This window comes from Rattus norvegicus, chromosome 10 (genome assembly GCF_036323735.1).
Source record: "Rattus norvegicus strain BN/NHsdMcwi chromosome 10, GRCr8, whole genome shotgun sequence".
NCBI classification, from domain to species: Eukaryota; Metazoa; Chordata; class Mammalia; order Rodentia; family Muridae; genus Rattus; species Rattus norvegicus.
The window spans coordinates 62,746,461-62,765,000 of NC_086028.1; the positions used below are offsets into that span (position 1 = coordinate 62,746,461).

General features: G+C 40.0%; 1 protein-coding gene across 4 annotated transcripts in view; it reads left to right on the forward strand.

Moving 5' to 3' along the window:
• Positions 1–18,540, forward strand: part of Ssh2 (slingshot protein phosphatase 2) — a 252,070-nt gene that overhangs the window by 191,073 nt on the left and 42,457 nt on the right. For all 4 annotated transcript variants that reach the window (XM_006246905.5, XM_039086021.2, XM_039086022.1 and 1 more), the window contains 2 exons: positions 1,232–1,296; positions 12,397–12,518. In XM_006246905.5, coding sequence (XP_006246967.1) covers positions 1,232–1,296; positions 12,397–12,518 — 187 coding nt within the window. The remainder of the gene's footprint in view (positions 1–1,231; positions 1,297–12,396; positions 12,519–18,540) is intronic.

The window sequence follows — 18,540 nt, forward strand, 5'->3', positions numbered from 1 at the left end:
ATTCATCTGCCTCTGCCTCCTGAGTGCTGGGATTAAATTAAGTGTCAGCCATCACTGCCTGGTATGACAGAAACAAATCTTAACATACTGTAAACTGAAAGTAAATATATAAAAAGGCATCCTAGTAATTTCTTACTATTTTAAAAAAAAATCAAACCGGAGTGCAGAGATGGCTCAGTGGTTAAGGGCACTGGCTCCTCTTCCAGAGGTCCTGAGTTCAATTCCCAGCAACCACATGGTGACTCACAACCATCTGTAATGGGATCTGATGCCTTTTCTGGCATGCAGGTGTACATGCAGATAGAATACCCATAGACTGAATAAATAAATAAAAAACAAACAAGCAAAACATTATAAATAAATAAAGTTTAAAATCTAACCAATAATTTTATCAGACTTTTGCATCTAATGAAAAGACTCAGGGGCCTAGGGAAATGACTTAGCTGTTAAAATCCTGCTCTCTTTTATAAAGGGCGTGAGTTCGTTCTCAGCACCCAATCAATTGGCTTACAGCCAGCTTCAGCACCCTCTGCCCTCATTGAGCACCTGCACTCCTGCGTACACATGATAAAATATGAGATGGAGCTGGGCATGTGGCTCACCCCCTTAATCCCAGCACTCCAGAGGCAGAGGAAGGCTGATCTAGGGAAATTGGAAGCCGTCCTCATCTACATACAAATTTTCAGATCAGCCAGGGGTGCATAGTAAAACCCAGTCCTAAATAACAACAAAAGTGATAAGGTAGTTCCGTGGGTTAAAGGCAGTTACTGTGATCATGACAACCTAAGTTCAATTCCTGGCACCCATATAGTGGAAAAGGAAAACCAATTTACACGAGTTGTCTTCTAACTTCCTCAGAAAGTATCATCATGACACATGAGCATGTGTGCACTCACACACACGAAAATATTAAAATGTAAAAATAAAAATTTAAGTCTTTCAGTAAGTCATTACTTAACAAGTCACTAATGTAGAAGGAAGCTTTTCTACTGATATTTATTTACTTATTTATTTATTTATTCTAAGTACACTGTAGCTGTCTTCAGATACACCAGAAGAGGGCATCGGATCTCTTTACAGATGGTTGTGAGCCACCATGTGGTTGCTGGGAATTGAACTCATGACCTCTGGAAGAGCAGTCGGGTGCTCTTAACTGCTGAGCCATCTCTCCAGCCCATCTACTGATTTTTGAATAGAGAATAATCATCCTTTACCTTTTAAATTTCCCCAGGAGATCTCCAACAGCATCTTCAAGCAATGTTCATATTACTCCGCCCAGAAGACAACATAAGGCTGGTAAGTTAGTGACATCATAATTTTCTTCCTCAAAATGCTGTCAAAAGTAGCTGATATTAAAGTTATTGTTTGTTCAAACATAATGCTAAGACCTAGGTGGAATAGAGTGAAGAACAGCCTATCCCCACAGTCCAGCTGAGAATTTATTATTGTAACACATACTAGAAAGTGAGGTAAAGCACTCTGGCTCACGTTTGTTAATAATTGCTGGTTTGTAAGTTATTCTCCATAACAACAGTCTAAGTTCAGAAAAAGGAGAAAAAAATTAGGAATTTGCCCTAGCTGGGGAAACTTTTATATTAGACAGTGGAACTTGAGCAGATCTTAAAAGATATCGAGAATTAGAAGACGAATTCAGGGGTTGGGGATTTAGCTCAGCAGTAGAGCGCAAGGCCCTGGGTTCGGTCCCCAGCTCCGAAAAAAAGAAAAAAGAAAAAAGAAAAAAAAAAGAAGACGAATTCATTCTCAATAAGAACATAGCTTAATAAAAAGCACATATAGGATGGGACAAGGTATGAATGAAATAACCAGCAGTTGTTGCTGACCTGAGACAGGAGACTTGGGCTCAGGTTCCTGCTAATCATGTGATGATAGACAAGCTACCTTAGGCTGTCTTTGCCCTTTTCCTCATTTCCTGACTACTTTCCCAGATGACAGGATTAAATAGACACTTGAAGAAGTCTGAAATGGGGGCGGAATGTGGTGGCTGCACACCTTTAATCTCAGTACTTGGGAGGCAGAGGCAGGCATATTTGTGTGAGTTCAAAGCCAGCCCAGTCCACATGGTGAGTTAGGACAACCTGTCTGAGGGGAAAGGAAAAAACAAACAAACAAAAGCCCTGTGGCTTATTTCACATATTTGTGTCTGATCCCCTATCCTATACAGCCAATCAGTACTTCTCCCTCTTCTTGAAGCATTGTGAAATACAAGTTTTTTGAGCCAAGAAATAGCATGAACCAGCTACAGTGCCTAAGGAAGATTCCCTGGAAGCTAATACAGAATAGACAGGAGGAAGTACACTAGGCACTTATTGACATTATCCAAGTGTGTGGTCACCAGACCTCTAGGTTTAGCTATGAGCATATTAAATTCAAATAACTATTTCTACTCTCTGTCCAAGAAAAGACATGAGCAGTAAAGTGTGAAATTGACTGTGGGAGCTGATCAAGCCTCTGAACCCTCTGGCGATCACTGATTCCTCTTTTGCATTACTTTTAAAGTTTAGTTAAGTTTTCTTTCAAATGCTGATTCTGCTCTGCGTGCGTGTGCGTGTGTGTGTGCGCGCGCACATGAATGCACACATATCATAGAAGCCAGAAGTTAATATTGGGTATCATCTTCCTCACTAACTCTCCATTTAATCACTTTCTTCCTATTTCGTTAATTAATGAATGATTGATGCACACCTTTTCTTTTTTTTTTTTTTTTTTTTTTTTTTGGTTCTTTTTTTTGGAGCTGGGGACCGAACCCAGGGCCTTGCGCTTCCTAGGTAAGCGCTCTACCACTGAGCTAAATCCCCAGCCCCCAAACTTTCCAGTACAACTGATTACCACACTCCTTTTTTTTTTCTCTTTTTTTCTGGGGGGGGGGGGGGGGGGGGCTGGGGATCGAACCCAGGACCTTGCGCTTCCTAGGCAAGCGCTCTACCACTGAGCCAAATCCCCAACCCCGCACACCTTTTCTTAAAAGTTTTAAAAATATGTGCGTGGCATTTACATGTGTGCAAGTACACTCACCCATGTGTGCCCATGTTGAAGCAAGAAGTTGACGTTAAGTGTCTTCTCCACTTATTCTCCACCTTAATTTCTTTTTTTTTGAAATAAGGTATCTTGATGGATTTTACCTGTTGTGCCATCTTCCCATTGTTGTCTGCATTTATTTTTAAAGATTTATTTATTTATTTATTTTATGTATATGAGTACACTGTCGCCGTCTTCAGACACACCAGAAGAGGGCATCAGATCCCATCACAGATGGTTGTGACCCACCATGTGGTTGCTGGGAATTAAACTCAGATCCTCTGGAAGAGCAGCCAGTGCTCTTAACCACTGAACCATCTCTCCAGCCTCTGTTTTGTCTGCATTTTTTTTTTAATAGCCTTGCTTTTTCTTTTTTTTTTTTTTCCTTTTTTCTTTTCTTTTTTTTTTTTCCTTTTTTCTTTTCTTTTTTTTTTTTTTTCTTTTTCTTCCCCCCCCCCCCCCCCCCCGGAGCTGGGGACCGAACCCAGGGCCTTGCGCTTCCTAGGCAAGCGCTCTACCACTGAGCTAAATCCCCAACCCCTGTTGTCTGCATTTTTAAAAGGCATTTTATGTGTCTAAGTATGTGTATTTGTGTGTGCATGTGAGGGAGTAAGTAAGGCAAACAAGCCACATGAAGTTCAGGAGTTGTTTTTTTCCTTCTACCCTGGAATGCAAGGACTGAACTCAGATCATCAGGTTTTCACGCCAAGCAATTTTACCTGCTGAGCCACCATCTTGCTGACCATCTGCATTTTTTAATATGCTTAATTCTCAAATAATTCTTTTAAAAGACAACTGTAGCCAGGCAATGATGGTCCACACCTTTAATCCCAGCACTCAGGAAGCAAGGACAGGAGTATCTCTGTGTTCAAGGACAGCCTGGTCTACAGAGTGAGACAAGACAGCCAGGGATACATGGTGTTTGGGGGGACCCAGCTATGGGGTACAGAGCATGGTTCTTACAGATTTAGTGCTCTAAAGCAGTGTTCGGAGACTTTAGGGTAAATCAAAATCACCTCCAGTTGGGTTGTTGCAGGTTGCTGGGGAGGCGGGGGTTGGGAGAAGGTGGGGGTAGAGATAATTTACATTTTTAACAAGTTTCCAAAAGATGCCATCACCCTTTAAATACAACTCTACCAAAGCCTGTTGTATACTTACTGCAACAGAAGCTGGTATCGGTAGTCACTCGTACAAGCTGGATATTTTGCTATGAGAGATTTTGAACATGGTATGGTATAGGGAAAGCTAAACCTAAGGATGTCATCGTGGGTTTTATCTTTTTCTCATTGAAAAGCTTCTGGAGTTTAGTTTGAGCCCCTAAATATAAAAGCAATTTATTTCCATGTGAAGCTGAAGGGCAAAGGCTTAGTTAGGAAACAGGGCTGAGGATGAAACCTTCCTACTAAAGCATGCAGCTTCAACCTCGTCCCTCTGTAGGTTCTCAGAGTAAGTGGTATGTGCTGTGTTTACAGAATATAAGTTCAAAAAATTAACTCATGCCTCAGCATTATAATGACAAGCCATTTTACAGTTACTTTGAATTGTTACATAGCCATTATGTTTCAGATTATTGAGTGAGTCATTTTCAGGAAAATGAGTAAAGGCATTGTATGACTTTGCACAAATTAGCACTTTGTAACTGAAAGAGGCATTTGTAGACCCAAAGCTAAGGCTTTTGTCTGAGGTTTATTTGGAATGCTGAAATCCTTATCTCAGGACTTGTACAGAAGACTAAAAGTTGGGTAGACAACTGAAGATCCTACTTTTTTTTCTTTTTTCCTTTCTCTTTTTCTTTTTAACCCAACCAAAACCCACTTTTGCTTAAGCATTGATCAAACACCCACTTAAAAATCAAATGAAAAATCGATGAGTTTCAGAATATTTCAATAAGTATCCCCAATGAAGTTTTTACAAAAGCTAAGGACTTGGCAGGATAATTTAAGAAAATTAGTTTTTTTTATTTTAGTTTAATAATATGTTAAGTTTTTCAGCAATGAAAATGAGTTTACTTTTTTCTGAATATAAGTGCATTGTGTGGTTTGGTTTGGTTTTCCAAATCAGTTCAAAAAGGAATGAAGATGAGTAACCATGTCCCTCCCTCTGAGAACAGCCCTTCCTGGCTGTTGGAATGAGCACCTTTCCATTCTGTCTTGCATTTGCTTGGGGTCGGGTGTAGGCAGTGAGTAAACTAGCATAGCCATGCTTAATTTTGTTTTGTTGTTTTGCAAAAGTAAGAGGCATAATGTCTTCCAGCCTGGTTATGGTGAATATCTTACCATGTCAGTAAATTAATCATGATGTGGTAAGCCATTATTGGCTGTGCTGGGGATCAAGCCTGGGGTCTCTTTTCCTTGCAGAGACGGGCGCTGCCACTGAACCATATCTTTAGCCTTGGTCATAGTTTCCAGTGATTCTACAGAAAATTTATGGATTTTATTTTATAACTTGATTTTTCTTTTATCCAGACACTTCCTCAGACTCTTGAAGACAGTGTTCTTTAACTTATTAATGTCATATCTAAAGTCTATCTTAATCTTAGCCACTGATTTTACCTTGTTGTTTTGGTAAGAATTTAATGCTTACAATACTTTTGAAACCTTTCTTTCTGATGGATCAGGTGAGCTGCTTGTCTAGACATTGTATCTTTATAATGTGGCTCCCCTGAGGATAAATACTGCATGCAGAGGCATGGTCCAGACTCGTGATGAAAATAAATTTAAAGCAAAGGTGTGGTGTGTGCTCAGGAAAACTATTTTCAGCTGTTAGATGATGGAGAAGAGAAAACCACTTGTGCAAAATAGAACTGTGAACTGTTCTGCTTAGGTCCAACATTTAAGTTGGACTGAGGGTTTTAAGATGATTCTTTGAATGATGAGCTTTTGATACTATGTGTTAAATATTAAAAGCACAGGTAATGTTTGCACTGAATATGACTTACCAAAATGTCTTGGTGCCCACCTCTAGTTTGCCCAGACAGCAAGCATTATATTTGAGAAGTTTTTTGTTCTTTTATCAGCTTTGAGTTAGCCAAACAATTGCTACTAATTGGCATATGAACTGTCAGAGAGAGCTAAAGAAATGGCTTAGAGAGCTAATGTCGTAGAGCTAACGAAATGGTTGTGCTTCTTGCACAACCCTGAGGGCTTGAGATTTAAAAAAAAAAAAAAGTGGTGGTATAGTGCATGCTTGTAATCCAAGCATGGGAGAGAGAGGCAGGCAGGGGATCCCTGGGCTTGCTGACTAGCCAGTCTACCCAAATTGCTGAGCTCAAGTTTGGGTAAGAGAGCCTTTCTCAGAAAATAGGACAGGGAGTAATTGAGGAAGATACCCAGTGTTAACCTCTGCCCTCCACATACATAGTGTACACACACATATGAACGTAACATACTCATATATCTACACACAGAGATAACTAAAGGAAAATGAGTCAGTTTTTTTTTAATGTGTCAGAATTACAGTTCAGCTGTTTCCATGCCATTTTTGTTTGCAGATAAAAGTGCTTCTAGCACATTGGAGAAATTGAACATTTAGTTTAAAGATTGCTAAGGCATGCTCAAGTTTAAACATGTGGTAAGATCTGGAATCCTGTTCATAAGAAATCCTGGGGCCTGGAATATAGCTCAGTTGGTAGATTGCTTACCTAACATATGATGCCCTGGGTCCCGACTTCAGCACCACATAAACCAGGCATAATAATTCTTGCCTGCAATCCTTGCACTGGTGGAGATCAGAAGTTCAAGGTGATTCTCCTCCCAGACTACATAGCAAGCTTGAGGCCAACTTCTAAGTCTGATAACCTGAGTTTGAACCCAAGGCCCCACATGGTTGAAGGAGAGAACCATCTCCTACATACATGTCTCTGATCTCCACATGTGCACTGTGGCACACACACATCATTCATGTGCATAAATTAATTAATTTTTTTTAAATCTGACTTCACCTGCCACAGACTCTCTGTTTAGAATAACGTGTATGGGCCAGTGGGATGATTCAACTTGGTGCACTTTTCAGCAAGCCTGGCAACCTGAGGTCTGTTTCCAGGACCCAGGAGGAAGAGAGAGAACACATTATCCTCTGACCTCTTTACACCCCTCATACACACCAAATAAGGAAATAAATGTAATTTTAAATGTAATACATGCTTTGAATGTTTTGTAAGGAAATCCAGGTCTGGCTCCCAGTCTACCTCATATCCAGTATCTATATCTATATCTACAGTATATATCCCAGTCTACCCAGTATCCACTACTATCCATAGCTTTGTGTGATTAATGTTCTCAGTGTCAGTTGACTAACTCTAGACTGTGATCCATTTAAATGTTAGTTCCTCTTAGCTTCCCCTAAGTGAACTTGATTTTGAAACTTGTCTTCATAGAACATGAAGTGACGAGTTCAGACTGTGTGTTTGGCATCAGAATGATGGTGTTTTATTCTGATTGTGTCAGTTCTTACAAATAAGCTTTAATGCACCACTTTGCTGTTTTTATTTCCCTAGCTTTTCTTAAGAACATCAGAACAGAGACATAAAGCTAGGCATATAACTTAATTGCTAGAGTGGTGGCCCAGCATCCTTGAAACCCTGGGTCCCATCTCCAACAACACCTATAGTCCTAGCCCTTGATGGGTGGAGGCAGAAGGACCAATGAAGAGTTCTCCGTAAATATAAGATAGAAGCTAGCCTGGGTTACATGAAAGTGTCTTTATTTAATTTATTAATTTATCTGTTTTTTGAGACAGGAAGACTAGGCATACATTTCGCAAGGAAAGGAGCATGTCTCCTGTTCACCATTGCTTTCTCAGCTCACATGCTATCATTGCATATGCAGTATATGTATAGCAGATATTTCAGGTGTTGCCTCACAGCCATTTCGCTTTGTTTTTATGATTTATGCACTGACCTTTTTAACTTACTAAAAACTTTCCCAGACAATTGAAGTAGAAAATATATCCCAGTAAAGGTACTGCTCAGCTTTAGTAGCCATCACTCTTTGTCTGGTTTCTTTAATCCGTTCCTCTGCATGGCTCTGTCTTCTGGGAATAAAGGCATATACCAACCAGGCCAGGACTTAAGCTTTTCTTCACCTAGAACTTGCTGCATCCCAGGCCAGCCTTGAACTTGGGAGATCTGTTTAGCTTTGTCTCCTGGAGTAAAAGGTGTGTAGCATCATGCCTAGACCTAAGCTTAGCTGGGTAGGATCTTGCTCTCAAATCCTCCTCCCTTAATCTGTTATCCTAGAACATACAATTCAGCTCCTTTCTACTTTTTGGTACCTCTTTAATACTCAAACCATACATGTAATCTTGTTCCTTTCTAAGCTTGCTACACGTGTTCAAAACATTCTTCATGAGATTTAACCAGAGAACAAAGTCTCTGTCAGGCTTTTTTTTTTTTTTTTTTTTTTTTTTTTTTTTTGAGATTTCCTTTGTCAGTGCAATTAATACAAATCTCTTTACCTTAGCTTCAGGTAGGCTCTTCAAAAAGGACAAAAAGGGGGCTGGAGAGATGGCTCAGCGGTTAAGAGCACCCGACTACTCTTCCAGAGGTCCTGAGTTCAATTCCCAGCAACCACATGGTGGCTCACAGCCATCTGTAAAGAGATCTGATGCCCTCTTCTGGTGTGTCTGAAGACAGCTACAGTGTACTTATATATAATAAATGAATAAATCTTAAAAAAAAAAAAACTAGTTATTTGAAAAAAAAAAAAAAGGACAAAAAGTAGCCACATTCTTCACCAAAATAGCACAAGGACAGTCTCTCGGCAACCAATTAAAATTCTTTGAAACCTCTAGGGCCAGGCTTCTACAGTTCAAGCCATTCTCTGCAATGAAGTCTTACATATTCCTACTAGGATAGCCCATTAAGCCCCACTTAAAGCATTCCACTGCTTTCCAAAGTCCCCAAATCCACATTCCTCCAAACAAACAAAAGCATGGTCAGGCCTATCACAGCAAAACCCCACTCCTAGTACCAACTTCTGTCTTAGTTAGGATTTCACTGCTGTGAAAAGAGTTTTACCATGACCAGGCAACTCTTATAAGGATGACATTTAACTGGGGCTGGCTTAAAGGTTCAGAGATTCAGTCCATCAAGGCAGAAACATGGCAGCATCCAGGCAGGACATGGTGCTATAGGAGCTGAGAGTGCTACTCTTTTTTTTTTTTTTTTAAGTTTTACAACCTTTACTTCACAGTATCACTACTGATAAAGCAACGTGGCAGTGTGGATGACAGCACTAGAGTACCTCTTATCCTAATTGTGTTGCAGTAACAGACTTCACAGGTGGACTAAGTAAGATGGTAGTTCTGTTGTTTTGACACGATATTTAACAGCTGCAAGTAACTAGATTACTAACAAGATGTACAGGTGAGAACTCTTGTTCTGAAGGCAACTAGCAGAAGAAGACTGGCTTCCAGGCAACTAGGAGGAGAGTATTAAAGCCCACACTCACAGGGCCACACCTACTCCAACAAGGCCACACCTACTCCAACAAGGCCACACCTCCTCATAGTGCCACTCCCTGGGCCAAGCATATACAAACCATCACACTGTTACATACATATATACAAACGTGTTTATATATGTAAATATCTGTTACATACAGGTAATCATTTGCACAGAGCCGGTAACTTCCCTTGGATAAGCTAATATTTTGCTGCATAGTACAGTGGCTTGTGCAGATTTTATCTATACAGTCAGTGCTTACATTCATGTTCCTCATCTTCTCCCTTCAGTCTATAGAACATGTTTTGGTAGTTGTTATTGTAAATTCTGCTCATAAACACATACTAAAATGGCTAGTGATCTTCTACCATGTACCAAGCACTGATTCACATTCATTATTTCATAAGATTCTTTTTTTTTTAAAGTGGTAAAAACAAATTTTAGTCAGGACTATTGAAATAAAACTGGGAGACCTCAGTATAGAATTGGGCTTAATTGTAAACCCAGCATGGACAAGCAGAAATTCATAGCCAAATGACAGAGCTAAGCCCTGTGATAAAAGCTGCTGAGAGGAAATATAAAAGATAGGGAAGGGACCAGACGAATTGACAAAAGGCCTGTGAGATGAGGAAATAGAGAGTTGGTAACAGTGCAAGCTGGGCAGTGCCTTCACCATGCAAGCGTGAGGTTGTGAGTTTAGATATTCAACCATCATGTCGTGAAAAACAGATGACACAGCCTGTGCCTGTACTCCAGTGTTGGTCAGCCAGTCTAAACGGGGGGTCCTAGTTAAGAGATCCAGTCTCAAAAGTAGAGCAAAGAATAACCCAGGCTGGGGTTGGGGATTTAGCTCAGTGGTAGAGCGCTTGCCTAGCAAGCGCAAGGCCCTGGGTTCTGTCCCCAGCTCTGGAAAAAAAGAAGAAAAAAAAAAAAAAGAATAACCCAGGCTAGAGGAAGATGCCCAGGATTGACCTCTAGTTTCTACAGATACTCACACACTTTATATAAACAAATGTACAAGGGTTAGAGGACAGAGGGGAAGATTAATCCGTTAACACTTTTGTGCCAAATTAACTTAATAGATATGGAGACTCCTACTTTATTGAATCATTATTGAAACCTAGGCTGAATTCTAGACAAGCAAGACACTAGGCTATACCATATACTCTTTATAAATACATTTTATTTTATAAATACATTTATTTTATTTTATAAATACTGTTTGCCTCAGCCAATCAAGCCATAGGTCCTTCATGCAGTCTGACCTCCTGTCTCAAACCTCTGCCTGCTTCTCAGTAGTTCACTTTTTCCTATAATCTGTAGATTCCATATAAATACTTTGTGCTTTTCCTATCAAAATCTTCGGTATAAACTTGTGCTTTAAGTGAAAAATATTTCCTTGGGCCCAGTTGGTGTTTTGTTTGAGAAATGGGTAGAGCCTTGCTAGAGGAAGTTCAGGAGGAACAAGCTTTGAGGGTTATAGCTTTACCCACTTCCAATTTGCTCTTTGCTTCCTGCCTAAGGATAGAAATGTGATCTCTCCACTTCCTGCTCTAACTAACTGCTGGTGTGCCTCCCCCACCATATGGACTCTTCTGGAATCCTTAACCCAAATAAGCTCTTCCTTCTAGAAGTGGCCGTGGTCATGGTGTCTGACCATAACAACAAAAGTAACCATTAAAATATGTTTTCACACTGAGGCCCAGCAGGCCTGTTTCTCTTTGCTGCCTCACTTCCCTGCAGGTGGTTGAAAAACTTACCCATAGATAAGGGCCTTCTCTGGTTAGCATCTGTAATGACTCAGTAGGCCTTAGATCTCAGAGAACCCTCAGTATCAAGTTTTGGCTTAAAATGATTTAAATGATTTTTGTTGAAGATGGGCCAGGGTGATCATATATCACTTAGGAGAGGGTAAAGAATGAGAAACCCAGTTGGATGTTAAGGATTATCTGATAGAGATTATGTAGATTCCAGATAAATGAATTTAGCGGGGGTTCTTGCCGAAGTTTAACTTTGCAGGAAATTGCACACATAGATCTAGACAAAGTGCAGGAGACTGACTAAAGCTTGGTGAAACAAGTAATCTTTACCAAGAGAAACAGATTTGGTAAAAATGATTTTTACCTTACCCCAAAGCTTGTGGAGACCGATAAGTACGTATAGATATATAGACTATTTAAGAGATGTACATATAATATATTGATATATTTTATTAAATATTATATATACTTTATAATATATGAGTACAGTATATTTCAGTAAAGTACACATCTGTAGCGTTTAGAGTTTGATGAACTTAATGTAAACCTGTAGTGACTTATATACTGAGCCTGTATGTGTTTATTTCTCATTGAAAATAATTTTTTCATACAATATAGTCTGATCTACGTACAATGTAATCTTGATTTTCTCTCATCTCCACACCTCCTTTCTCTCTTTAAAATAAACAAAAAGAAACAACAATGAACATACACAAGAAACACACACACACACACACAAATTTGTGATAACACAAAATCGGAAACTGTAATACATAAGCGAAAGTAAGTTTAAAAAACAAACCAACAAAGCAATATTGAGATCCCCCTCCCCCTCCCACAAAAAAAATCTCCAAAAATACCATTGAGTTCATTTTGTGTTGGCCATCTATTGCAGGTATAGGGCCTGTCTTGAGTGTGGTTTGTATACCCAGATTCTTAAAAACATCATAACAGGTATTAATTTTTCTCTCTCCAGTTAATTTAGTATTATATCAAAGGTTTTATAGTTAATATATGAGTTGAAATATGAATTTAGGTGTCCCAACCATTGACTTTTTTGCCTTGGCAGCATGCTATGAGATGCTGGTTTAAAAGGAAAAAAAAAGATTAAATGATTTAAAATTTCTTTTTTGTTTCTTTGTTATCTGTTAACCTCAGGCTGTAAGACTGGAAAGTACTTACCAAAATCGAACACGCTATATGGTAGTGGTTTCAACTAACGGTAGACAAGACACTGAAGAAAGCATTGTCCTGGGAATGGATTTTTCTTCTAATGACAGGTATGATACCATAAAAAAGGGGGAAGGAGCATGAAAACTACTTTTTAAATAACCTGTTAGCAGTTATGTAAGTTACTACAAAAGTGTATTCTATAATTAAGCTTTTAAAATTCAAGATGAAGTGGAACAAGAAGGTAAGAGGGTGAGGTTTGTCCCTGTGTGTTCTTTCTTTTTGAGACAGGATCTCTCTAATGTAGACTAGGCTGACCTTGAACTCAGAAATCAGCCTGCCTCTGCATCTCAAGTGCTGGGATTAAAGATGTGAGCCACTATGCCCAGCTTGTCTTCTTGATACATGTCTTGATCACTGTTAGACACCATGACCACAACACTTAATTTAAAAAGCATTTAGTTGGGGCTTGCCTACAATTTCAAAGGTTTAGTCCATCATCCTCATATCATGGCAGGGAGCATGACAGCACACAGGCAGACATGGTACTAGAGAAGCAGCCAAGAGTTCTACATCCGGATCCACAGGCAGCAGGAGAGGCCTGGCTTGAGCTTTTGAAACCTCAAAGGCCACCCAGTAACACACTTCTTCCAATAAGACCACATCTACTCCAACAAGGGGCATACCTCCTAATCCTTCTCAAGTAGTGCCATTTCTAATAACTAAATATTCAAGTACAAGAGCCTGTGGGGAACATTCTTTTATTTATTTATTTATTTATTTATTTATTTATTTATTTATTTATTATATGTAAGTACACTGTAGCCGTCTTCAGACATACCAGAAGGGGACATCAGATCTCATTACTGATGGTTGTGAGCCACCATGTGGTTGCTGGGATTTGAACTCAGGACCTCTGGAAGAGCAGTCAGTGCTCTTAACTGCTGAGCCATCTCTCCAGCCCTGTGGGGAACATTCTTATTCAAACCACCACAATATATATGTGTTTAGGAAAATGGTTGACATATATGTATGAAAGTATGACAGTAAAACCCACTATCTTTTACACTGAGTACGTGGTAATGAAATTTTTAAGTTAAAAAATTAACTGAGGAGATGGCTCAGGTGGTAAGGTGTTTGCCATGTAAAATCAAGTACCTGAGTTCAGTTCCTAGCATTGGTGGAAAATTTAGGCACAGAAGCATGTGCCTGTAACCCCAGCAGTGAGGAAGTGGAGGCAGGGTAATCCATGGGACTTGCTGGCCAGCAGATGGGCAGCCAAGGAGCCTAGCCTAGCCAAATCTGTGAGAGCCAAGTTCAGTGAGAAACTGTCTCTAAGGTGAAGAGCAATTAAGGAAGACACCCAAGGATGACCACTGGCCTCCAAATATACCCCACAAACATATGAACACATGCACACACACACAGACACACAAATCAAGGCATAAAACTAGGAAATAAGTTTTGACCATGATCTTCAGAGAGAGTGACACTTGGTGAATGCCTATTTCTAACTTACTCTTATTCTTTACCTTTCTCTTATTGTTAGGTAGGTACTAATAACAGTTAAGCAAATGGAGCATAGCTCTGGGGGTAACATTTCTTTGTCCTGTCAGTCTAATCTGGCAATCAGTAATGCTCTACTTTAGTAATCCACTGTAGTTACCTTTCCTGGTAATATACCACTGGTCCCGGGTTCAAAACTCATATGTACTTTGCTCTTGTAATTAAAGATATCTCAGACAGAACCTGGATCATGGTCATTATGGTTGTTCATTGGGGGAGCTGGGAGTGTCCTTCAGGCTTCAGGCTTTTCTGTTATATTTCTCTCCTGTTTCTGAAGAACCTTTGAGAAGACCGGAATGTGGCTGCTAAGCAATCTTTATACTCCGAGATAATAAGACTCAGGAAATCCTGCCAGATGTCTCAAACCATGACTTCCTGGTTTAGGACTAGAATGGAATTGTGCAATAGCTAGGGGTGTGGCCCAGGCCTGGGAGAATTTACACACACACACACACACACAAAGCCCTGGGTTTGGAGGAAGGGGAATAGATGACAATTATTTGGGGTTGGGGGCAGGGAAATCCTGGTATCACCAGAAACTTTCCAAAATCAGTGTTTACTCTTGTTTGTACATAGAAGTCTTGCTTTGCTTGGTGTTGCCGTGATAAAACACTGGCCAAAACCAACATGGCAAGGTAGCTAAATGCACCTGCTGCCAACCCCAGCAACCTGAGTTCAGTTCCCTAGGACCCGTGAAGTGGAGCAAACCAACTCCCTCAAGTTGTCTTTTTCTAGCCTCTAACATGCTACCTCATATACACAAAATAAAATAAAAGGATTTTTTAAAGTTTCGGAGGAAAGAGTTCAGCTTACAGATTATATTCCAACATCATGGGAAGCCAGGGCAGGAACCTGGAGTGAGGAACTTAAGCGGAGACCACAGAGCACAGATGCTGATGTGCTTGCTCCCAGGCTCACATTTAACTACCTTATACAGCACTGCCCACCATAGGCTGGCTCCTCTGGCATCAGTTAGCCATCAAAAAATGCCCCATACACAAACTGACAGACCAGTCCAATCAAGACCACTCTTTAGTTGAGCTTCCTTTCCCTCTTCCCAGGTATGACAAGTAAGGGGTGGGTGTGGGGGGGGGGGCAAAAGTCAACTTGAGAAATGACTTGTGAGTTTAGACCAGAGTTGTGAATGTGTGCACCAGTTACAGCATTTAATTATATGCTCTGAATTTATAGAGGCTTGGCAACCACTTTGAGGAAGCTTTCTCTTAAGGTTTTTAGCTTCTAGTGTTTTTCATAAGTAACAGCTTTTAAGTAAGAAAATACTCATTTTTTGAGATTGGTGCCATGTTCCAGTAATCCCATCACTCCAGAGGCAGAGGCAAGAGAATTGCCTAAAAGGTGAAGCCAGCCTGGGCTGTGTGTGTGTGTGTGTGTGTGTGTGTGTGTGTGTGTGTGTGTGTGTGTGTGTGTGTGTATGAGAATTGCCTAAAAGGTGAAGCCAGCCTGGGCTGTGTGTGTGTGTGTGTGTGTGTGTGTGTGTGTGTGTGTGTGTGTGTGTATGAGAATTGCCTAAAAGGTGAAGCCAGCCTGGGCCTGGTCTGTGTAGTAAGTTCAGGCAGTCCAGGGCTGTGTGTGTGTGTGTGTGTGTGTGTGTGTGTGTGTGTGTGTGAGAGAGAGAGAGAGAGAGAGAGAGAGAGAGAGAGAGAGAGAGAGGAGAGAGACTGACTGTCTCAAGGACAGGGGAAGTGGGGAAAATACCTACCTTTCCAAATTCATTGGAACTTTATGACCTCTGATTTGGACTTTTACCTATCTGGACCTATACTGTCTAGTACATTTGCCACTTAACACCTAGCTATTTAAATAAGTAAAAACTAAAATAATGATATGTAAGAAAAAATCCTCAGTCATAACTAGTCACGTTTCATTTTCTTTATTAGTAGTCATGTGTGATTAATGGCTCCCTCTGGGACACTAATGGTACAGTTAAATAGAATTGCTGTGGCAATATTTCCTTCGTTCAGTTCCCTTGACCCCTCAGTTAAACCCTGTAGAACAGGAACTAGAAGTGCATGCTCAGGCTTTCCCTGGAGGCTGGAGGCAGTGACTGCAGACTCTGACTCTGGAGTGTGAGCCATCGGGTGCCTGGACAGACACTTTCCATGGATGCTGGTAATTTATCCTCAGCAAACCACATCTGTTTGTTCTAATAGTCCTGCCTGCATCATACCTAACAGATGCCATTGCGTTAACAAAATTTTAGTGTCTAGGAAACAAACTGGGACATGAAATCCTATATGTCTTCTGTTGAGTGAGCATGTTTTACAGTAAAAGAAATGCTCTTGGTTTCAGAAAACTAGTGCTCAGTTACTCTTCAAGAAATTTATCATATTATTTTATATACCAGAATATGAAACTATGTTTCAAAACACCATTAAGTCAAAGTAGAAGACAATTTAGCTTATTTTGAGAAGTGTATTGTAGTTTTAAGTGACAAAGTTTCCCATTAATACAATGTAAAGTTGTTTTCCAAAATACACTGCATATCCTTCAGGTTACAAATAGCAGAGCTTTGTGGTCTGGTATTTGTTTGTTGCTTCCCAGATTTTCCTTTGAGAAAAGTTCCCACTGTGAAGCCCAGGATGTCCTTGAACTGCAGCAGCACTTTCAACAGTGTTCATTTGGTATCACTGATTCTTTTAAATCATTTGTATCTTGCTGCCTGACACCCTGCATTCCTTTCAGATGCATTAGAACACCTATTCTAGGTTAATATTTGATGCTAATTTTATAGTGTAGTGTATTAGCATGTTATTTCACTTTAAAGATATTAAATCTTTGGACATTCAGTAATGAGTTGATTAATCTTCATGAGTTTGTATATTTACGAAAGATGTTGGTTACCTATTTTAAATTTTATTTCATTATGGTTAAATAGGATACAGGGCATTGTTTCATGTTTTCTGAATTTAAGATTTTTTGTTTGTCTACCACGATGCAGTCTGTTTAGAGGTTTCCATGGGCTGGTGTTTAGGTGGAGTTTTCCCCTGTGGATATTTGTTAAGTCCTTTGGATGTGTTGTCTTGTAACTCTGATGTTTCCGTGTTTATTTTTTGTCTAGATGACCTGTCTGTTGGAGAAATGAGGTGTTGAAATCACCTACTCTTAATGAGTCTTTAATTCCAGTAGCATACTTTCTGTGACATTGAATGCATTAAAGTTTGGTGTGCGTCTATGTTTTAGATTATAATGTCTCCTTGATTCCTTGGCTAACTTTTGGGGGGGGGCAGATGTCAAATATGTTTTTTGAAGGGGTGGGAAAGACAGGGGAACAAAAGGGCACCACTATAGAAGCCAGTGCCCAAAGCACTCGAATTCAGTCTCCCAGGTACTTTGCCATTGTGCCTAGCTTTATTTTAAATCTTTTAAAAATGTTTTTATTTGTACTTTATGTGTATGGGTGTTTTGCCTGCATGTGTGGCTGTGTGCTATGTGTATGAGACCATAGAGACCAGAAGAAGGCATTAGGTCCTCTGGAATTGGAGTTACAGACAGTTGTGAGCTGTTACATGATCTGGGAACCAAATCTGGGTCCTTTGAAGGAGCAACAAGTTCTTTTAACTGAGCCATCTCTCTAGCCTTTTTAAATCCTTTTTTTTAATTTTTAAAAATTAAAACATAATTACACATGTTTGGGAGGCCTCTCTTTTCTGAGGAAAAGGGGAGGAGAGGGAAGGAAGCTGCGATTGGGATGTAAAGAAAGAAAGAAAGAATAAAGAAAAGGAAACATAATTACATCATTTCTCCCTTTCCCTTTCCTCCTTCTAACCTTTCCTGTGAGGTTGTGTTTTATAACCTACTTTGAAAGATATCGAACTTAAGGTTGAGAGGAGTTAAGTAATTTGTCAGAGTTTCAATACCAAAAGAGGTCAAATCCAGATATTTGGCACAGTAGATACTTATTAAATAGAAACTATTATGTTTAAAAGCCCTCAGATACGTTTTCATATACTTGATCTTAAAAGAGGACAGTAAAGGCTCTTTTGTCCCTCTTTTATAGCTGAAGAGATAGCCACAAGCAATTCCGTACTTTTAGACTATAGAGCTTGAAGGCTGATGAGTCACTCACAAGTAGAGAGCCTTGGCCTAGCCTGGGTAGGGCCCTGGAGAGACGTTATCACTGCTAGAACCCCAGGTTCTAGAGTCCATCTGACTGAGAGCCATGATCTTAACTACACCATTCCACGCCTATGTCCAGTGCTCTTTCAGCTATACTATGCTGTCTCTGTAGATATATTGGGGGGGGGGGGGGACAGATGAAGGATCCTTTGGAAAATGTCCAGAAGCAGGAATTAGTTTAAGATGTATCCTTAATAAAGGGGCAGAAGAGATGACGAAACAGAGCATGCATTCATTACCCTTACAGAAGATCCAAGTTCAGTTCCCAGCATCAACAGTGGTTACCTCACAACTGCCTGTGATTTCTGGCTCCAGTAGATCTGGAGCCTCAGCTTCCACAGGCATCTGCACTCGTGTACAACATACCTTCGCACAGAAGGCATACACATTCATGTGTTTTCAAAAAGAGTTTTGTGTGTGAGGTAAGAG